General features: G+C 32.2%; 2 protein-coding genes across 3 annotated transcripts; both read right to left on the bottom strand.

Annotated features, from left to right (window-relative positions):
- Positions 1-4,566: 4,566 nt before the first annotated feature.
- Positions 4,567-22,330, bottom strand: LOC123014898 (transmembrane channel-like protein 2-A). Its single transcript, XM_044414199.1, has 11 exons — positions 22,205-22,330; positions 18,030-18,174; positions 15,409-15,598; positions 15,118-15,364; positions 14,879-15,067; positions 8,490-8,719; positions 8,247-8,438; positions 7,922-8,170; positions 7,063-7,132; positions 5,507-7,010; positions 4,567-5,454 (listed from the first exon to the last, which is right to left on the bottom strand). The coding sequence occupies exons 1-11, from the start codon at positions 22,319-22,321 to the stop codon at positions 4,691-4,693; spliced, it is 3,897 nt and encodes a 1,298-aa protein (XP_044270134.1). The 5' UTR covers positions 22,322-22,330; the 3' UTR covers positions 4,567-4,690.
- LOC123014899 (pancreatic lipase-related protein 2-like) lies at positions 10,073-13,789 on the bottom strand. Of its 2 annotated transcripts, none has more exons than XM_044414201.1 (4): positions 13,573-13,789; positions 13,326-13,474; positions 10,663-11,025; positions 10,073-10,442 (listed from the first exon to the last, which is right to left on the bottom strand). In XM_044414201.1, exons 1-4 carry the CDS (start codon positions 13,782-13,784, stop codon positions 10,171-10,173), a joined length of 996 nt encoding a protein of 331 aa, XP_044270136.1. In that variant the 5' UTR covers positions 13,785-13,789; the 3' UTR covers positions 10,073-10,170. The 2 variants fall into 2 exon arrangements, with proteins under 2 accessions (XP_044270136.1, XP_044270135.1); XM_044414200.1 differs by having other exon boundaries at positions 10,579-11,025; positions 13,573-13,786.
- Positions 22,331-23,718: the final 1,388 nt, after the last annotated feature.

Consider the following 23,718-nt stretch of genomic DNA (forward strand, 5'->3'; position numbering starts at 1 on the left):
ACGAACCCTAATCATCGGTTACAGATTTCTCTGTGCACAAAAGTGACCTTCTGAGAAAAGCCCAAGTCAGTTGTAAAAGCTCTGCGGATTTATGGGTACTCATAAAAAAGTTTTCGGATTTCCTTGAGCCGGCTTTACCAAGTCAGATAAGAAGTTGTATGTGTATCTACAACTTGACAATTGTTCCTTTGGGTCAAGTTAAATGCGGGTCACAGACTTTTATTTTTTGGGCACATGAAGATTTAGTAGAGAAAAGCTGGAGATGATTGTTTTGATAAATTAGTAACTCGAGTTGGATAGTTACAGATCCATTTTGTCTTCAAAAAGAATTTGCAACAAATCATTTCAGAAATATGACATAAAAAGAGAAAGAAGAAAAACAAACAAAAATTATTTTTATTATTACCAATTTAAGATGATATACAAAGCTTAATGTTCCAAAATCACAAAATTATTATACATACAGAGTGATTTTAATAGTTGTGCAAAAAATTTAAGAGGTGATAAGACTGGGGTAAAGAAGTGAACTCAACTTGCCTTTTCCGAATATTTATAGTTTCTGGAATACAGAAGCTGCAACCTCCATTTTAGCATGAAAAAATTTGTCAAAAAAAAGTACTTTTTGCCTCTTTATTTTTTATACCAAGTGAATAAAAAGTACGGAACCAAACGTTCTTTGCTTAAACTATTTATTTTTTGGAAAAACTAATTGATGAATAAAAGTATTCAATTTTTTTTTGTTCTTGAGTTCTACAAAATTTGTTATTTTTTTAAATGGCAACCCAATATAAAACCATTTTTCTCATGGAGGTTATGATTTAAGGATTAGAACTGTCTACTTTATATCTAATTGTTTCAAAATAGTTATTTACTCGACGAGTTTGAGTGTAAATCGGACGGATTATCTCACCGAGTGGGTTATTAAACCACGAGTGTAACGAGTGGTTCATCCACGAGGTGGAATAAAGCGTCCGATTTACACTCAGACGAGTTGAATACAACATTGTATTCTTCGAATTAGACTCAACAAGGCTTAAACTTGCTTTAAATCTGTTAAAAATAATCTGACGTTTTGTATTGAGAAAAGCCAAACAGTTGTCAAAACTTACACGGGAGAAAAACCGTAAATTTTGACAGTGTCGAAGAATAAAAAATTTTTTTCACATAAATTGCAATTTTGAAAAAAAAATTGCATAACTCAAAAACAAAACAAAATTTTGTTCTCAAGATACGATCACATTTCTTATAATACTTTAATTTATATTAGTTATTATTTTCTAGAAGCAAATGATTTAAAAAAAAACCGCTTGGTTCCATACTTTATATTCACCCTGTATAATAACACTTTTTTCTTTTTTGATAGTTTAAGACTACGCGCGAAATTTAAAGATATTCCGCTCTTAAATTTTTTTTTCTCATGCTCATGATTGCTACTAGAGTAGAGTTTTCATTTATTATCCACTAATTTTTATATTCAAAAAAGAAATTATGCAGAAATATTGGTAGCTACGATTTACTCCGCTGTTAGTAAATAAAATTCAAAATTAAGTAATATTAAAACTGAGTGAAATCTTGCCCATTTTAGTTATTTTGCTTTTTATTGCCAAATAAAATGCAAACGTACAAAATACAAAATAAGTATGACGTCCTCTATCTAAGTGAATGGGTAATTATAATTTATACTAAAATGTTATGTAAATATTATGTTTAGTGTAGGTATGTTATAATAAGTTGTAATGACACTTTAAGTACATTTATTTTTACATTCAACATACAAGAAAAAGAAGATAATCATAATCTAGGACGATTAAACCTCTACATACTTCAAGAAGCCATTATTGATTGCTGGAGCATATTATGATAGTTGGACAATTTACGGATTATTTATTATCTGTCTGTTAAAGTGAAAATATTCAAAGACTTAATCAACAAGATATTATCAGAGAAACTAAATGAAAACTTTTGATTTTAATAATGTTTTCGCAAACACGGAATTCCAAACGTACATTCGTATATTGAATAACAAAAATAAAAAGTGTACAAAAGCGAGCTGTCCCAATTAGTCCAAATCACAAATCCCATATCGAACAAGGTCTTCTGTCTTCTGTTTTCCAATCTCCGTAAAAGGTTGTTCCTGTGAACGTCGATTAAGCACCGAGCCAATCATTAGTCAGGCAGTCAAAGTCAGAGAATAGAAGTCGAAGAGCGAGCTTGAATATTGTGGTCCCCGAATCCTTTCGACAGATTACCAGCCAGATTAATTAGTCTGGTAGAACACGTGGCCGTCTGTTCTATTCTAACTCGAAAGTCGTTTCTCTAGCACAGGTACTCTTTAAATAGATTTTATAGACACGTCTGTTGAGGAAATCATTCATATTTATGCCGCCGGGGAGAGTAGGACGATAATGTTTGTAAAATAGCGAATGACTTCATTGACGCTGAAGATTTTGCCATAAAAAATCGCCTACCTACATACGTGAAGACACATTGTTTATAACTAGAAGTCAACCTCGGTGAGATTTATTATTCTTTCAGTTCACGAACGGCTTATCTTAATCGTTTACTATTTTGGAAATATTAATTAGACCACGCTTCGGTCTGCAACGTCGGTTTATATCTCAATATTTACACATCGTTATATCTTTAATTCTGCTTAAGCTGTAATAATTATTAATTAGCATTTAATTTATTCATTCATTAATATATTTCTCATTTAGTTTGACACCAAGATAAGTAAAAACGAAGAGATCGTAAAGAATCAAAATGCATTTATTTCGTCATAAACAAACAAATTTATTGGTCATTTACATCATTAAAGCTCTCCAAGAAACTGGTACATACACAAGATTGAGATTTTGCGTGGTGATTCGATAATCATGTTGCATGCAGAGAAGTTTGTGGACAGGTGTCTGTAATCAAAAAGAACTGTGAATATAAACAAGATGTTGATTGCAGTCTTTAGCTTGCCATTGATTGGAAAAAACAATGGATTAGATTTACATGCAATCAAGCCACTATTTGTATTTTTGTATGACCACTGTGTGATGTGATTTTTAGTTCACTGTGTTAATTGTTTAAACTTTTATTGGTCATTAAACTTTCCATGCGTCATTCCTCATTATGTTGAGTTCAATTTACGATTAGATAAAGCTTTACACCTGGCTGAAAGCAATTTGTTATAAAATTAGTCATAAAGAAGAAGATACAGAAATTTCAAACTTTGATGTTAAGCCGTTGTCTATTAATCATAATAATTGTCTTGTTGTTTGTGTATCTCATGCCGACTTGTTAGAAATTACGTCAACCGGTTCAGTAAGACGACCCATGGAAGAAGTGACCATATAGAGAGTAAAATAATAATAAAAGTGTTACTTATTCCATACACTGAGAGACAAATAAAAGCTTGCTGCTTGTACACTTACGTAATATGAAACACAAACAAAAAGAAAACGACAATACGGCAATGTGTGGTAGAACGAAAGAAATTTTACGCCGTATTAAAATAAATTTAACGCAAAATACGACTAGAATCGAATTTTAATTGAAAACAAATATGTGACATGTGTTGTTTTTCAACTAGACTTAAAAAGAATGCGAAATCCAGTTGTAAGAGCATGCTACACATAACAGAACAGGGTTAAGCGGATGAATGTAATGGTAAAGTAATAAAGTCGACTATAAATTAAAACACAACGCTTTTTCAGGTTACAAGTTATAAATCATTGATTCATTAAGTTAAGAGACAAGAAGGTTAACACCTGTTCTTATTTCCGATGTTATTGTATTGTATGTTCATTTCAAGAAAGTCTAATTTGGTGATTGTCTTCAGATTTAGACAATCTTGTGTCTAAGACCACCAAGCTTTGATTATTTGCATCTCTAATTACATTACGGCAAGATAATTTGTGGTTGTGGTTAGAGAGGAGTAAAAAATCGTTCGTTTACTGCCGCCACCGCTAAAGTTAATTTAAGAAAAAAACAAAATATCTAATCTCAAACTCATTAAAGTAGAAATTCTCTTGCACATTACTCGGTATCGCCAAGAAATTTCAAAAATTTTAACACTTAATCGTTTCTCATGAAAGTGATTGCCTTCTAAAGTCAAGATAAAAAGTTAATGACTTGAATACGCCACTAGATGACTGTATTTCAAACAAAAAGAGTTTTTAAATATGGGATTGTTCGCGTTGTTCTAGTGATAGAGCAAATATGTTTTATGCGGATGCCTGATGATACTTTATCTCATTTCCGTATGGATTTCCTAAATACAGTGATAAGTGTCACAAGAAGAGCTCTCTGAACAAATTTATCATTTATTGAACGTACAAAATTGTATTTAACGACTTTATTGATTAATAGTTGGTGAATCACAATTTGCATGTGTTAATGATCTCATTTAACACCACTAATGACATAATAACACCACTGAAATTAGATCAGCATTATTAGAGCAAAATGAATACAAATTGAATTTAAAAATTAGTTAAAAGTTCATCCACTCTTGTGATAAACTGAAGATTGGAGGTCAAAAATTTCGTTTTCCTTATCATAATGCGGTAGTTTTGGTGGTCTGTTTAAATAAAATGTTGAAACATCGATAAAACTCAAATTAGATAGCCTCATTAAAATAAAACACAGTTTGACATTTATAAATAATTATTTAAACTTGTAAGAGGGTATGGAATATTTTTTAGAAAGAAGTCATGTTTTCATTATATTCAGCACTGGATTCAGTTGTACTCTCGTTAGGTGATGCAACTTCAGGTTTAGCTTTCGGAGCTTCATTTTTTTCTTCTTCAAGCTCTTCATTTTTTACCGCCAGAACTGTATCAAGACTGCTGTCACGCGCTGTATCTTCGGAAGATTCAGACGGTGGTCCAGCGTCTTTCTCCGGTTTCAGTTCCAAATCCTTACTAAAATAACGAATTACTTCTTCATCTATTTCCGTAGATTGTTTCTTCAACGCGCATTTAATTTTAGGTTTAAATCTAAATTCACATGCCGCGTCTGGTGCCGTCTCCTTTACGATTTCTTCTTCCATCACTTCCTTCCTCTCTGGTGTTTTTTCCGTTTTAGTTTTAGTCATTTCTGGTACGACATCAAGAAATTCAGCACTTTCAGTTTTGCTTATTGTGATTACAGGAATGTTATCAGACCAGTTAGAGGATGATGAATCTTGACGAAATTGTTTTTTATGTTGAATACTTCCACTCACACTCTTAAGACTACTCTGCTTTTGTAACAAGCCTTTTTGATAATCAAAACTATTTGAAGAAATTGATAATCTTGATGGCGGTTGAGGTTTGCTGTCTTTGATGCTGACTAAATCTTCAGGTAATGATTCGTGTTGTTCTGTATCTGTGCCTTCGTCAAGATTTTCATTGTCACGATTTTCGTTTTCTGACATTGACGAAGTTTTGCCTAATGCTTTTTTAATAAATTTTGAGAAAAAATCTAAAATTAAAAATTTAAAGACATTATAAATTAATACATAATAGTTACACACCTTTATTTTTTCCAATTTCTACTTTATCTTCTTTGATTTGGTGAGACTGGTTAGTGTCTTGCCTCGGTGAAGTGTCATCAAAACTTTTTCCAGTACTTGGCATTGTTGAAACTAGTTTCCTCCATTTGGCAAATGGAGTATTGGAAAATTCTCCAGAACCACCAGATTTTCCTTTTCTTCTCCTATCAGCAATTTGGAACATTTTTCGCCGTTCTTCTGTGCGTTCTCTTCTAAGTTGGATCTTCAAATCATTGTTTGCTTCTCTAAGTGCACTCGTCAAAGACACCAAATAATAAATAATTAACACCAATAACAGAAGAATTGGTATTACAATTGCAGGTGATGCAATATAATCTAAAACCTGCTCTACAATTTGAGGTACGTTTCGTTTAATAGTCTTGGTCAAAATATGAAAAATTCTTTGATAATTTGAAAATGGACCACAATTCCAAGACGGCGGTATTTGCACAATTGCGTACCCCACCGGCAAAACACACAAAAAAAGCATCATGAGTAAAAGTGCGTAATAAAAGTTGTTAGATCTTGAAGCTCTAAAGATAATTTCATGAGGGACATTGCAAGTTAAAACGATCCAAGTACGGAAGTACATTAAAACGAAAAGTTTGAAAATGTTTAGGACGACTAAACCGGGTGAAAAAAACATTCCCATCCAAACCATTCCTTGGTTATTGACCAAATGAAGAATATTCTCGGCGACTTTGAAATCTCCATATTGAGGAAACACTTTTTCGAGGTTCCAACACCAACAGCGGTTCATAAAACGGACAAAAATTCCTCGGATGAAATCCATAGCTAAGGTCGAAAGTATCGTCATTACGAGATCCATGACTGTTAGTTTGATTAACTCTTGACCAAAGTTTGTCTCCCAACATAGATTCCTCAATCGACGTCTCGTGCTATAGTTTAGACTACTCTCATCTATAATCGTTGAAGGAGTCACTGTAAAATTCTCACAAATTTCTATACAGTTCCTTTTTTTAACAGCACTTCCTTGTATTTTTGGTACATCTGAGGTTTTATTAGTTTCTGATGTTTTCGTTACTTCTGTTGATTGTATCACGTCGAGGCTAGAGAAAGTACTTTCTTCGGTACTATCACTAGTCAAAGCACTTGTCATCAAGTCTGAGACATTTGTTGAGTCATCAATCCCGGTATTCGAAAACGTAAAATTTTCAGACATTTCAGTTGCGTAATTTTGTGAAAAATCAACCGGATTTGTATACATTCCGGGAATATCGCTTATTGTAAATTCCGCGTCTATGGTTTCTTTATCAAGTTCCGTGGTTGAGTCTTTCACTGCTTTTTGCATAATTGGATACATTGTAAATGAAACATTGGTAGCAACGGCCGCTATTAAACTGAAGGTTTTAAGAATATCCGTTTCGGAATTGCAGCTATTGTAACATTGCATTCCTGCTGAATAAGCTAACACACTAGTATTGGCTCTTGTTAAATTTCTCTTGAAGCTTTCCAGTTCTGGCGTCTACAAAATTAAAAAATGCACATAATGAACGAGACTACGGTATTTCTGTTACCATATCGTTGATTTTATCGAACAGAGCGAATATCAAAGAGTACAAGTTGAGAAGGTTTAGCACCATGATCCTGAAAATGTGGACGTAGAGAAAATTAAGTAAGAATGGAGTTGCAATGCAATACGAACATATTATTTTAATATTCTAGTTTGTTTTAAAATTTATAACTTTAAGCAATTCTAATTAAATATGGAATGTGAGTTTAAACGTCCTGGATATAAGAACGGCGATTTAAAAACACTTTATTGCAAATTTTACGCGATTTTCTCTTTCAGCGGTATTAACCGACAAGTGCTTTTTCTTCTTGTTTTCTACATAGTAGGTAGAGTCCCGGTTATAACAAAAATTCGGATAAAGCAGTCATTTTAGTCAAAAACGTAATTTATAGAATTGCTTTCTACTTAGGTATGTTTAACATAAATACCTACATATGAAAATATTAAAACTCCGATTAAGACTCAGATTAAGCGAAACTATCCTTGAGAAAACTTCAGAATTTTTAAAAATGTTGTTGAAAAACTTAAATCAAATATTATAGTTTCGCAATTTTTTTTTGTAAATATTAAATCGGAAATGGTTAAATTTTGTTGTCTGAGGTAGGCAGCCAGTTATACACTGATTTAATAAAATGGTTGGTGTAATTTACTCATATTTCAAGAAAAAAATTATTAGGGGTATAATTTTTTCCCACTTTCTGACGTTGTCTGAACAAAAATTAAAAGCAATGTTTTTCAGTGTTTACAAACAACTCTGTTAAAATATTTGTTTTGTAAGAGAAATGCTAAAGGTTAGAGTTCTCGCAAATTGTATGAGGGAAACAACAAAAGCTCGAGGCAAAGGAGACCAACTTTATTATTACCTTGCGAGCTGTAATCGCAGTTGTTTTCTAGGATGGTATTGTTCAAGAAATCCCAACCCTTCAAATATCATAGGGAAAGATATAGAGATAAAGGTCATAACAAAAGTGATTTCGTTACTCCTCCAAACACTACTCCTAGCTTCCGGTTCCGTAGATCTTTTCACAACCAAAACGACGGCAAACGCCGAGAAGAATAACAGCCCCAACACTACCGTATTCACGAGTATCCTAAATCCTGTGATCTTCCAACTGTAAAAAGACCGATTCACAAATTTAAATTCGTTTATTAATCCCAAATACAAGCAAAGAAATTGCGGAAAATTACTTTCTTGCCTCCCTCTTCTTCTCGGCTTCTTCGAGCAAAGCTTCCTTAAATCCGACGACAATCGAGGCTATTCTATTATGCGCCGTTTCCGCGTTCCCAATCATGTAATCCCACGCCGTGAAGAGTTTCCACGAAAAAATGCATTCATCATCCTTTTCTGAAAGCTTAGACATACGAGAGTTTTCCGCCATCCTACAAGTTTCGCTGAATATAAATCGCTACATTACTATTTTCAATACAAACTTTCGCAAAGTTGCGAAGAAGCTGTAAGCGTAGGCCACCAGGCCAGTTATGAAATAAGCAAAAGGCATCCGATAGCCGCTCTTTTTCGATTCTTTGTACGTGTACCAGCCGTAGAATAACGGCGAGTATTTGAAAACGCCCCCAAAGTCCCACAAAGTTTGAAAGTTGGTTGAGTTGTAGCGCTCTTCCTTGAGAATTTGTTTGCGAACGTCGGGCGCTGCTGTTAACATCTGAAATCGTATTTATTGCACGATTCGTATAAAACACATCGGGTTTAATATCCATTTGAGGCGAAAAAAATTAACATAATATTTGATGTACGTGTCCAGGAAGAAATAATAGTGCAGCGTGCTTGTGCATACGTGCTTTTAATTAAAAATATTATTAAGTGACAAGCTTCGTCTACTGGGTGCGCCAGAACTCGTGTCCCAGAGAAAAAGCCATGTAAGGTAAAATACCAGGAACATGAAAAAAATGTTAAAAAAATTCTATCTATAAAAATTTCGAAGTTATGAGAGTTATGAGACTATTTATTTCTGTTGAAAAAATAATTTTACAATTTTTTTGCTACAAGCTATTAGAAGAGGGATCAAGGAAGCTATATCCTAAATTCAACTCCGTTGAATGCTATTTGTGGCTTTTATTAGCAAAACTTTTGTACTTTTACTAAATAATTATAAAAAAAAACTTATACAAGATCATTAGAATCATTTAAATATGCATAAAAAATGTCAAATGTCAAAAAATAAATGTCAAAATTTTTTGACATAGAATTTTTTAAACATTTTTTTCCTGTTCCTACTACCTTATGTTACTTAAAATTTTTCTCGAAAGCGCGAGTTCTAACGCCTGTATATTATTAAAACGCACATAGGTTTCAATCTATCACTGTATCAAAAACTTTTTTTCATTTTGTGTTTAGAATAAGTCTATTAAAACACCCAAATGACGTCATTTGAGTGCTTTAATAAGTCGTTGGCGTTAATTTAATTTTAGTGACGAACATTCTTCACTATTCATTTTCAAATGTGAAAATAAAAATTATTTTTATTTTTCAGCCTCCTAAAATTATTCCACATAAATGTCACCAACCGTCGCAAAATTTCCTAGATTTAAAATTTCCGTCTTTTAATTTATAAAATAATATAAAGTGGAAAAATTGAAAAAAAAATATAAAACATTCGTTGCAGAAGGTTCTTCAAGCATTCATTTTTAATTCAAATTTTCAAATTCGTACTTCTACAACCTGTATTTTAATACATTTTTGTATCGTAATTAAACAAAATTATGTGTCTTCATGATATTAGTACCTTTTTACCGGACTAGTTTACAGAGATTTATAATTATTATTATCGTGCACTAGCAAACAAGAGCACAATTAAACGGTAAATTCTATAAACCAAAATAAATTTGCGTCGCAACATTGAAGTTTATGTTAATCATTAGTGGTGTTACCAGTAATAAATGTTTTATATGCCTCTTTATTAACGAATCGCAATTATTATTGACTTGCTGCTGATTAATTAATTTAATAAACAGTCAAATCATTATTTTCACCGTGAGATTTAAATAAAAATCGTTGCTAGAAATATATAATAAATTACTTTATTGCGTAACAAAAATGTCAAAATACAAAACACAGAAAATAAATAAAAAACTTGTGATAGATGAGCAATTCATTTTATCTCCTCTGCCTTTTCTTCCTCTTTCTGAAGCTGTCGAGAATTGTAGTGGTGGTGTTGAGGTAAGCCCTCTCCTCGTCAGTGGTTTCGAGAAAATATGAACCGTAAGGTATACTCGGATTGGCTGCAATTCCCATCGGGACTGCGATCAGTCCATCTGTGTTTCCTGTTAAATATTCATCCCAGGACTGGAACGAATATGCCTTGAATAAATCAGGTTTCTTTACGGAAGCCGTCCAGAATTCGCATGACCGCATGTGGCTGCAGACCCCTGCGACAGATATTTATTGCCGACAACGATAAAACTCATGTAAAATAGTGTTGCGCTTCGAAATATCAATGAGCGGATTTTTAAGCTGCCTCGTCCAGCTCTCCTTTAATAAAACTAGTCATTAAAATTCACTCACAGAAGCCACATCCAGGCTGGTGTTGACCACCGTTGGGGTAATAATCGACGTGGCCTGAGGGAAAAATAATCCCAAGGTGTTTACCATTCGTGTGGATGACGTCCACGAAGGAGGCGTCTCCCGGGTCCAGAATCTCGTCGAGAGACTCGATATGAGGCCATTCATACAAAGGGGCCGCGGGGTCTAGGCCCGATATTCGGGCTAGGGTTTGGTTTAAGGCGACTTGGAGTCGGTAGCCTGCAGATGCAGCGATTTGGGCTCCCATGCTGTGGCCTATCATGTGAACTGATGACATCCTGATGCCGGTTGATTGCGCCATAAAGATGCAAAAAGAGGTTAACTGACGACTGACGACGCCGGTGTGGATGCGAGCTTCAGTGTAAATGGCGTGGGATAACGGAGCCCAATCCACCACAATTATATTCCATAGGTCTAGCTCGGCCATAGCTAAAACATTTAAAAAAGATCTTCACTTCTTCAAAGAAAAAAACTTTGCTTGTACATAAGGGTGTTCCAGCGAGATGAAAAAGTCCATTAGTGACTTTTAAATGGTAAAATAAAAAAAAATATACAGGACATTAATAAATACTAATCTAGTCCATCGTCTAAAATTATTTTCAACTATACAGCGTGTCTCAAAAAAAAGTTACAATACAAACTTGTGTTTTTTTAAAAGTAACACCATATGTTTCTTAGCGTTCTTGGATGTAGATTTTTATGACAATGTTTTTCAGCTAAACTTTTATTGGTCAATTTTGCTTATTTTTAAAAATAAGACTGTTTTTGGTGAAAACATGGACTTTTTAAAAATTTATTACACAAAAACTAAGACATCTAGAAATATTTTTTTTACTACCGCAAAGAAGAAGGTACATACTATAAGGTTGTAACATTTTTTTAGTGTGTTGCATTTGCAAAGGTAAAAAAATAAAGGCGTTTGTTAAAAGTTCAATAACTTAAAAAAATTAAATGGAACACTTTATTGTTTTTGCAGAAGTGAGAAAAAATTTGTTCTAGCTGTGTTAGTTTTTCGATAATATTTTTTTTAAATGTGCATGTTTTCGTCAAAAAAAACTGAGCAAAATAGACTAATAAAAATTTAGGGTAAAAACATTGTTTTAAAAAGCAACATCCAAAAATGCAAAGAAACATACGGTTTTTTATTTAAAAAAAAACACACAAGTTTGTATCATAACTTATTTTTGGGACATAATATATGGTTGAAAATAATTTTAGGTGATGCACTAGATATTCTATACAATTTTTTTTTTATTTTTACCATTTAAAAGTCACTAATAGACATTTTCAACTCGCTAGGATACCCTGTAGAAAGCTAATTGTATGTTTGTCTTAAATAAAACTCCGGTTATTGATCATTTTACTACTCCTAATTTATAAATAAACTCTATTACACATAATGTACAAGTACACCAGTGTCTCGACTAAAAATGATGATTTTTGAATGTCTAATCTAATGGTGATAACTTATTTTACAAATTTAATTTTAATATTAATATAAATAAATTCAAAACTTCATTTTTTTTCAAATTAACACTAAGTATAAATCCATATAATACTAAGACAATATTTAAAAACTTGTGTAAATGTAGTAATGAATGTGAGCATCGCTTTTTCGGATATTTTTACAATTGGGTACTAAATAACGAAGTTAAAGCTCTTTATCTTTCTAACTTTTTTTTTCGACAGTTAGACTAACACTACATTATGGTTAGAACAAAGCAAGTCTTTAAAGTTTGCACATTTTATAAGACCTCACTTTAGTTTTTTAACTAACTTGCATTTTAACACTGAGAAATCTGAAAAGTTTAAGTGAGATGTTCAGACTACTGAAACAACCTGTAAATGTAGAATAAAATAGACTCGGTGAGGATTTATATGATAATTATAAACATTCATTTGTAAACTTATAAAGCAGATACATTTCAGCTACAACATAAAACAATATTTACACAAAATTCCAATTATGTTTACTGTAGCAACAGAAACATAATTATAGAATTTAAAATTATGTGGATTTGGATATGCGTATGAGTGATTATTCGGCAAAGTAAAAAGCAGTATAATAATGACCTCCAACTTCATCTAAATACAAACGTGCTCACAGTATTTTTACTAATAATTAAATTGAGAAAGTAGAAAACTGTGAAGAAACAAAAAAGTTTTTCTTACATTTTTAGTCCAATTATAAAATGTGAACTTTTACTGTCGTTTCATTTTGTTGAAAATACCATAAGCGTCATTTCACTTATGAATCAACTATTTTATGGTAGCTGTCTCAGTATTTAATTCCCTTTAAAACAATGGAAATTAATCTAAACTTCTTAACACATTTTCCTTTCTATTTACTCTCTTAGAACAAATTGTTGGAATGTGACACAATCGGCACACTTATTAGAGGTCAACAAATGTTTGTGTCTGTGTATTTTTTATATTACAAGTCAGTGAAGGAATTTTATTTATAGCTGCGACTGTGCTAATTTGCAAGTCGGTGAGTATAGGTACTTGTTTTAATCAGTTTAAAATCAACTTTTTTTCACTCAGTGAAGCTAATTTTTATTTCTTGTTTTTTGTAAATACGAAGACCGTGTAAAATTTGCGCAAGAGTTAAGCCAGTCAAAATGAGGTCAAGCTTAATAAATATGTGTGTTTTTAGTTTAAGGTCCAAATTGCTTTGCTTAAATGTGAAGGTCGCGAAATTGACACAAGTCCAACCAAAAAATACTTACCTTCCCTCATCTCCACCACCCAAGGCACATCTCTCCCGTGAGTCCATCCGTGAATGATAATTTTGGTAGATAAATCCGGATTAAATCGAGAATTCAAGATCGATCCAATATCGCCGATGAAAAGTCTGTCATCTTTTGAGAAGTTGCTTCTGTAGATAATATCTCACATAAGCAGATTATTCAAGTCTCGCGACGCATTAGTGTCTAATTCATCATTTAGAGCTTTGGAAAATGCGAAAATACCTACCGGTGATACAAGTGAAAAGTCACTTCGTCCTCCGGCGGAGAGTAGCTAATAGCTTCCCTGAAATTATTCCTAATGGGATACAACACTCCACTAATTCTCCCCGTACAGCACACTAGCAAAGAGATTTTAAACCACATTTCGCAAGGAAATGCTGTAAGCCGATCTGCGACAACATACCCACTAAGCGAAAATTGACATTGCGTTGTAGTCATCGCGGTTTCGAAATTATTTGTTATTAAAAACAATGCGGTACGAACGACTCTTCAAACACATAAACTAAATAACGTGATTTTCCAATTGGCCGTAAATAAATTGAAATAATAGGACGAGAGGTAATTTAAATTCATTTTGTGTACACAATTTCTAAATTTGCAAAATATAATATAATAAATAATTTCATATTTTCATGAAACACAAATTTCAATAAGATTTAAAATTGGATCATATTAGGTTTCGTAAACAATTTGAAACAAACTAATATTGTTGCAAGCACGTATTCAGTGCCTGCAAGAGGCCATAATTTTTAAATGAAACCTTAAATGAGTCAGAAGACCGTTAAAAGTTGTACCATAATAAAGACTCTACGGTTCTCTTATCTTTATATTCTATTTCCACTTTTAACAAAATTATTAGCAGCAAAGATATTAAATTTATCTCAAAAGACCACAATGTGTCCGCTTCTTATTCCACAAAATATACAAACCTCTTATTATTATTATAACTATACAGGATGTCCCTGTTAAAAGTTAAAATATTCAAGCATGTGTATACAAAATTTGTAGATACTAACTCCTGCATCAAGAATAATACAGGTAAGTTAAATACAAATTTATGTTTTTAATGTTTACTTGTAGTTTTAATTTCGATAAGTTTATTTATTTATTATTGCTTAGTTTCTGAAATATTTTCATTTCTTCGACGAAATCATATTATGTCGTTGCAAACTGATAAAATTTTCGAAATATGGTACTTGGAAAACGATTATATGAAAAAGTAAGACAGATAGAAACAAAGGAATTTTTAATTTAGGTTCTTTGCAAAATAAAAACAAAAAAAACAATACATAAAAAGTGATATATTGAAACAATGAGCGTGAAGTAGTCCCAGAGGTATAGTAATAAACCTAATTAAGAACAAATTGCCAAAGTGAAAGTGAAAAATTTACGACTGTATCATCGTTTAATAAATTTGGTTAACTTCAGTGTCCAAATAAGTCTCGTCATGATATTATTTTAGTTTGCAAATCACTTTTTATTATTTCGAATTGTTTATACATGCAGTGCACATTAAATCAATGCCAATTTACCTCTGGCACTGCGACGAAAGAAATTAACACAATTCCCAACACGACGTTGACCCAAAACAACCATCTCAGAAAAAGAAAATAAGACGCCACCACCGATCCAAAATGCGACTCAATCTCTTTTATCTTCCTTTCCCAAGGCACCAGCCAATTGGACAAATTGGATAACTCGCGGCGGTAATGTTGCCACTTCTAAAAACTCCCCTCTTTTTAAATCACCCCAGGATCTGACGACGACTTACTTTGATAAGATAAATGTTCCACCTCGCCAACATATCCCTCGTCGATCGACTTTGCGCCAGTCGTTCCTGCAAGGCGCCCTCGTGTTGCTTAATGTATGCTTTGGCTTGGACAACAAGTTTCAGTTTCTTTCGCATGTTCCACGGTTGCATTTTCACGTTGCTTAAAACTTCTTTGTGCAGTTTGATGTTCTCAAAGATTTCTTCTTGGCTCACGGCTTCCATTCCGTCGTCCATTGTAATGGCGGTGCTGGAAAGGAATTACTAGACTTCGAGAGGATTAAAAGGACTTACTCTCCGGAACTAGTGGTGAAAACCGAAGAGCGTCTGCGGCCACCCTCATTGCTTAATAAAATGTCGGGGCTAAAAGGCGAGCTGGCGCGCCGGCTGCTGCGGCGACGGGACTTCCTTGTGGACGCTCGTCTTTGGATTATGGCGTTGACGCTTGCTGAGTAGTCTTCTTCGTCGGAATCATCGATGTCCACTAAAGTTTACAACATTTCTTTTGTTGCAATATAAATGTGTAAAATGCAATCTTGATTTTTATTATTTACAATTTAAATTAACATAAAGGAATGTAGTGAAACTAAGAATTAAATCAAAATTTTCACTATAACAATCGTAAATTTAACAAACGCTTGTAAAATATTTTTGCTTTTATTTTAATAATTATCATTGATAACAATAGTAATAAAAATCTTCTCATCTAATAAGACTGTTCAATGTACAAATTTCAATTTATTTACCTAATATTTTCCCACTCCAATTTGACATGACAAAAAAATGAGTTAAATATTTTAGACAACAAATAACGTTATAAATTTCGTAACATGGTTTATTTTATTCTATCAGAAGATAGGAAAATTATTTTTAAAGACTAGATACTAGATAACAAGTGTTCAAACGGCTTTTTGTTACCAATCTGTCTTTCATAACTGTTTTGTTATTGTCAAAAAAATTAGCAGAAAAGTGTAAAATAAACAAAACTAAAATAAAAAACAATGCATCCTTATTAACATAAACAATATGTTGTCTGGTCAGGATAAGTCAAATTTGGACGTCATTTTATTGTTTGGAATAGTTTTTTGTTTCCTAATTTTTCATTTTTCTTTGAATAAATACACTTTTTGTTTAAACAAGAAATTTTTCTATGAGAAAAAAGAACTGCAGTGTCTTAAGAAAAAGATTGACTATTGACTCAAACAATGTAAACATAAAAAGTAATATTGCTTATACATAGTTCATGTTAAAATACATAAATGTTTTTAAAAGGTGTTGGTTTAATGTAATATTTATTTGAATCAAATTAAAAATAAGCAAGATACAGCGTTAAAAGTATTGTATTACATCAAGCACCTTGTGTGCCTAATTTTTATCTAAACTTATAAAATAAAGCAACAAAATTAAAAATATTCTAACTAACTTTTATATTAATTATTACTACGTTTTTAATACATATTACATTGTCTCGAAAATTAATTGTTTTTGCACTTGCGAAAAAAAATTAATGTAGGTATTTTTTTTTCTTATTGCGTGCTTGGTTCTACCAGTAAATCAATTTTTATAGCTCATTAGTCATCTACTCTTGCATGTATCTCATTTTAACATGTAATATAAATTATAAATAAAACCTATTAGGTACTGTTTAAATGTAGAAAAAAAGTGAAACTTTAAAGTTACAAAAAATATCCCGGCGCATCCACCATTTTTGCTTCATCAGATAAAAATTATATATAATCATTAAAATATAAATTAATCAATATGTAGATCATAAAAAAACTTAATCAAAGGAAAACGTTAGATTAAAATTTAATTCAAATTATAATTTAGATAAATCAATATTTCGGTATTTTTTACACAAAACAAAATCGTAAAAAAAATTTCAATGCACCGTAATTTATCTAAGCTAAATTAATTAAATAATATGCTTAAAATCACGGAAAAACATTTTTTATTGTAATATTTGCTGTGACAAAATGGTTAAGTAGTATTTGCTGAGAATTTAATAACTGTTGGTGTATTTATCTTCTTACATTTCACTACAATAATATGTTTCATAATTTAAATTAATGCATTTTTAAAGATAAACTTTTTAATTTGTTTGCTGTAAATCATTAGTATTACACAAGACTGCAAATTTCAGATTTTGAAATGATTTCTAAGGTTTTACTGATTTCAAAAAGCAAAACAAATTTTCTCTATTATGAAAAGCTGTTCCGTAATAAAAAAAAAAATAGGTAATAAAAAAATATAATATATCATTACTTATTTGCACATTTTTTACAAAAAACTATTTTAAACTTTGTTATAAGCTGAAAAAATGCTTGGAGAAGTTGATAATCCTTAAGCTATAAGAAATTGAGAAATTGCTAGATCTTGGATTTTTTTTACAATTTCAGCTTTTAAAAACACATTAAGTTAAAACACAAAACATAGGCCTCAGAATTATAGCCACGATTAGTTAATACTGGTATCTCCTAAAAAATAGTTATTTATTATACAAGATGATAATGAAAGATCGAAAGATAATGAAAATTTTATCGTCGTGTACAATATAAAATTTTATTCAATCCTCACTAATTTTGTAGTCAATTTGGTCGATATTTATAAATGGCAAAGTAAAATTCAACAATAAAATCTAATGTCAAAGATCGTTAGCAACTAAGAACAATGGATGTATTTTTTTATCATCTAGACGATAAAATTTTATTTTAACATGAAGAAAAGAGTAGATAAAATTTAATTTTAACACAGAGGATTGAATGAATGTATTATTTTTTTCATATTGATGCAATGACAGATTTATTAAATTTGTATGATAAATCTGAGACACCAAAAAACCTCCCATCGCACATCCTTATCCCGTTTCCAACTTGCACAAAACTCGCAAACTCGCAAAAGTGATTAAACTTTACCTGTGCCTTGTGGAAAATGAACCTTATCCATCCTGCCAGCTCCGGGACTGTAATAGTTACACTTGGAACTGTCACTTTTTACCGAATCTTCAGCAAAAGTAACCGAAAACCGATCGACGGAAGGTTGAGGCGACGCTGGTTCGGCCTAAATCAGAAATAAGAACAAAATCACAAAGCAATCACTTTTTTATAAAAGGCAAACGCTCTCGAGGATGTGCTCAATGAAAATGCGATCCCTGCTTCAGAATTCGATCTGAGATATATTAGCGAAGCGGGGCGAAAATGAAAAGGGTTATAATTTAATCAAAATACTGGAAAACATTCGCAGCACGCATTTATTCAATCTTGACCACACCTTATAAACACCAAACGAATTCTTTTTAAGCCAAAGTGCTTGGATCTATCTGCGTCTCTTTCCCCACTAAGGAAAAGCACTAGAGACAAAGATGGAGAAGAATTGAATGAAAAAAGAGGCGTAATTTACTCCAGCCTGGTTTCGTTAATTCAAATAAAAGGCCCATATTTCTGACAATGACTTATTAAGATTTGCATTTTATTGATGTTTGTTCCTATCATAAATGCTTTTTGTCATGTAATTAACTCTCAGGGATAGATCAATACTGTTTCCATTTGTCTAAAGGATCATTACGCTGACTGTCACTGCATGTGATGTGACAATATGTGGCCTCTTCGCAGTTCAATGAACAAAACGAGATGAAAAACTAGAATAGGAGCTATCAATATCCACTACTGCATGTTTCCCGTCCGTTAATCCAATTAAGTGATGTAGACAAGCATGAAAGCGAGATCTTGAGATTACTCTAATCAAAATTATAGGTGATGGAAAAAGTTGTCACAGAAATGTGATTAATGTGCGGTATCTGATATCCTAATTAAAAAGTAATTGCGCTTCGTGTTTCAATCAGAAATTATTGCGCAATTGTTTTTGGGCTTTGGCTTTTGTTTAATTAATTTAATTCGACATGATCTGCAGCTATACATTAACATATTTTGAAGTTTTACGTTTGTTTGTTGAGATAATGTATCATAATTCAAAATTGAAATAGACGAGATAAAAAATCGAAACCACAAATTGATTTTGTAATATTTTAATGAAGTATTTTTTTTTCAGGAAACACAAGTTGTTTTTTCTTATTTACAAATCACTACCTTATAAATTAAAATAAAGTATATAAAACAGAACAAAAACTTTAGAATTTCAGTATATTTATTGCGAAAACCGTCCTTGTGAATAGTCAGCGATCCTATCTAATTATCCTTGTTCTGTCATTAAATTCACACAAGCCTAATTTCCGTTAGTTAACTCCCACAACACTCGTTCAATTAACTTAAAAAGAGAGTAATTCATCAAATTTCGACATTCTAGACCAGTCAATTAACTAGATCATCGGCTGTTTGTTTAATAAACAAAATTGCACTTCCAATGAAAATAAATTTTCGTGCTTTCAGGAATCTTACAACAAAGCTACTGACACGCTACTTTTACCATTAATAATCATTCCAGTAGTATGTGGAGGAGTGCCCCACAGTCGTGCAACAAGCCGATATTACATTATTAATTTTTTTAATCTAAACACTGTTTTCATCCTCGCTTAATTGACGGCCGGGGTGTGTCTCCTGAAGATTTAACCCACTTTTGCCCGATTTCGAAACTCGTCAACGGATTAACTTCACGGCTTTATTAAATTCAAACATACAGAACTTGCATGATCATGCAACAATTTACATATTTATCGCCAAAGTAATAAAAACTTTTCCTATTTCAGGCGTAATCATGACAGGACTCTTCAGGGGACTTATCGGTGCATACTGATGAGAAATCAGTCCTTTACACACGGAGCTTTTTAACCTTCCTTTGTTTATCTCTGAAGACACTGCGTTTTACACCATAAAAGATGTCGGATATGGGGGTGACATCATGATGATAAATTGCGCATACAACCCACATTAAAGTGGTGCGTGTGAGTGGTAAAAGTCGCAGTTGGATTCGGAAGCTTTTAATCAAAGTGTTTATCAAGTATTCAAATGTTTCATAATTTATAAATCGATTTCAATTTACACTTCATTCAGTTGACTCAGGATTGGGATTAGCTTAAAACGAGTGGTGTTTAAAAAAATGCGTGTTTGAAGTCGTAGTTAAATTAATTAATTAAGCAAATACCACTGGGCAAAGTGCCTCTGATTTTTTAACAATTTCATTGTGAAATTTAAAATTAATGCAACTTTAGTTAAAACCAAAGCAAAAAGTGTGTAAAATCCTTTAATCCATTTATTTAAACATTAAATTTTTCTCCCCGTGTTTTTGCAACAAAAAAATCCAACGTTTCAAATTTACTTTATAAGCCGTAGAATTTAAGAAACAATGAGTTCAAGATCCCATTAAAATTTGTCAGTGAACTAAATGATTCTACATCTACATAATCTAATTGTGTATACTGTTTTGTATTCTTGTTCTGAAAACTGCAGTCGCCTAAAGTAAATTATTGTTTCCGGATTTCAGCAAACAGATTGTTTTATTAAAGCAGATCTGATTTATTAAAAGCAGTTTTTTTTCTATCGTTTGATACACAGTTAAAAATCCTATTATTTTTCCTTGTCTTGACAAGTAAAATAGCAAAAACTTGAAGTACCTAATTATTTAACACATCAACATCAACAGTTCCCTTTTACGTCTTTTATCTTTTTTTCTGGTCTTTCTTCTTTTCATTTAGTCTTTTGAAAAGCAAAAAATTACTCTTAAAATCGTAGTAGACTTTAAATTCCGAGCTTAAATTATTTACAATTTCAAGCTTACAAATCAAAATCTAAAAATAAAATCCTTAATTTAATAATCGAGATCCTAAAAACTGGTGCTTTTCTTTAACCATTATTTTCACTTTGATCATTTTTAGAACAAAAAAACTCTTTATTTGCTTTAATTAGTACGCAGGTACTCTTTGTTTGTTTTAAGTAAAGAAACAGTTTTTGTTTATTCTAATTTGAACAAAGAAGGTGCAATTGACCATTTTTAAGCAAAAGAAGAGCTTTAAAACAAATACTTTTATAAAAATGCAATTTTAAGTAAGATTAACATGCATTTCTCCTATATGGCGCAATACCTGAATAACAAACCTTAACTTCAAAAAATCATATCGTAAAAACTACTCGGTATATTATTTTAAAAATTTGGATTCTTACTAATAAAAAGATGCTCTACACAATGGTGACGAAGAAAAAAAAATTACTCGTAGGGTTTTTCTTAAATTACCTCGATTTACTTAAGTCGCATGACAGAGTTTGGAAACTTAAATTTAAAACTTAAAATTCCATTCTGTTTCGCTATTAATGTAGTGTAAAGTAGTGTAAGTAAGTTTTATTTTCACTTATAAAAGTAGTTATTTGATTCTAATTAATAAGCATCAGGTTTAGCACAAATCAATTAATCATACAATGAGTTTCTCTAAAAGCTTTAAAACTTAAAATTGCGTTTTTCAAAAAAGATCCTCAAAAAATGTTTCCTATTTTCCTCTTTCTTGACTCAATTTTTATTAATTCATTAATACAGGATGTTTGTGGATTGCGAGCAAATATTTAAACCACTAAAATAATTAGTTATGAAAAGTCGAATTGAAGAATTTTACAAGCCGTTCAGTGTGTCTGTCCTTGTTAATTTTAATTTTAACTCAGAAATGACGTGTTTTCGGCAAAAGTTAGAAATAGAGAAGTTGTTTCTTTTGTTCCATTAGTGGTTGAAATATTTGCTGGCAATCCGAGAACAACCTGTATAACAATTTAAAATTTTATCCCAAATTAAAAGTGTTGAAATTCATATTTTTATTAAATAAGCATAAGAATTACAACAAAAAATTGACATGCGTGTCAACAAAATACACACAATGAATATAATTTAGTAAATTAGTAGAAGGTTTCATTTGTACAGTGTGTCTAAAAATCACGTTGAACCAATTGTTAAAACAATGTTGACACATTTTTACATTTCAGTTAACAGTTTGTTTTTCATGAATATAAAATGTTGTTGTTCCTTTCTGAGCTCAAAGTAAGACCAATTAACTTACCTGCAACCCCTTGTAAACAATCTGAGTTTAATCAGCGTTTAAAAGCGGCAACACAAAGAAATTAAAACGTGCCTTTATGAATCTTTAAATCGTGTTTACCTGTTTGAGAAATTTGAATTCGACCGAGGCGCGTCTGGACTTCCCCGACTCGGTCCGGAGAATCCCCGTCGGCGTCTCCCTCTTGATCTTTTCCGTCTCTTTGATGTTGGCGTCCATCTCGCAGCACTCAACTTCCACGTTTTGCCAACAAATTAAGTTGCAGCTGCGACTGTGTACATTACCGGTGATATATTCCCGTGTGTTGACATGACCGGTTTATCTATTCGTACCACACCTTGCGCATTACCTGGACATCTACATTGTCGCCACCCCCATCCTTCACTAATCCACGCTGTTTGCATAGAACGCTCCTAGTGCCGTGATATATGATCCGGCATCATGTTATTACTTATGCTAATGCTTGCCAGCTTCAAAGAATTACTCAAGCTAATCGCTGCGGGTGTAATAAACGTAATTATTTTTGCTGGGCGGATTTTCAGTTAACGAATTTAATTAAAGCGAGGTGAGAGTCCGGACGAGGATTCGGAAGAATGAGATGTTGGAGAGATCGATAATTTATTAAGTGGTTGTTATCTAGTCTGGAGATGCCGGAGGGTTGATACCGACGGCCTCTTAATACCCGCATTACACTGACGGCACGAGCATAATTAAACTTAGTTCACGTGATAATTACAGGTGCTTAACCTCGGAGAACTTTGAGTGGTAAGAAAATTTTATTGCCAGGGATGTGGTGTGGAACTGAAGAAAATTGCCAATTTGGTTGCAATTAAAAATGGACATTTGCTGCCTTCACTGCCTAATCTCATCCACATGGTAATTTGTTTTGGTTTGAACGTAATTAAATTGTGCAAAAGCTGAGAAAATTGCCAAATAGATTCTCGTATCGGAGAGGGATTAATTGCCAACTGCAGTCTTGTAAACGTTTCTTCCTACGTTTGCTCAAGTGAATAATCAAAGTTAATTCTTCTACATAATATTGGAAGCGTTGAATTCATGAAAAAGCCATTTTAACTGCAAATTTGTGCCAAAGCATAACAAAAATGGTTAATCTTTTAAACAATACAATAACAATTTTCTCAATAACCATTTGTCGCAGGATAGAAGATTAAAAGTGCTTTCTAACAGTACTACAAAATCGAAAAAATTCAAAACTTTAAAATTGCACTTGCAGAGATATTGGCATAGGGCGTGATGGCGCAGCGACATAAGATCCTGCTTCCGGTATGTAAAAACGTAAAGTCAGAACTTCTTTCTTAATTCTAAACATAATAAGAGAGCATAAAAGCATGAGAACTTTTTATTTAAAATCGAGAACATTGTTGAGACGAGTTTGAGAATAATCGATTTTGTTGAGTTTTTAATCAAAAACTAGTAATCACTAGCAATAACTTTACTTTTTACTTTCAAATGAGTTTTCCTTCTCTCAGTAATCATATCTGACCGTCGCTTCGCCGCTTTTGTGTTTATCCTCTTTAACCCATGTTAACCCTCCTCTCGTAGTAGCGTTTAGTCATTTAAATTTAAAGTTAAAGTTACGCGCTATCTACAATAAT

Source organism: Tribolium madens, unplaced genomic scaffold (assembly GCF_015345945.1).
Source record: "Tribolium madens isolate multiple individuals breed KSU strain unplaced genomic scaffold, Tmad_KSU_1.1 Scaffold_97;HRSCAF=244;Tcas5.2_LG3a, whole genome shotgun sequence".
Lineage (NCBI taxonomy): Eukaryota > Metazoa > Arthropoda > Insecta > Coleoptera > Tenebrionidae > Tribolium > Tribolium madens.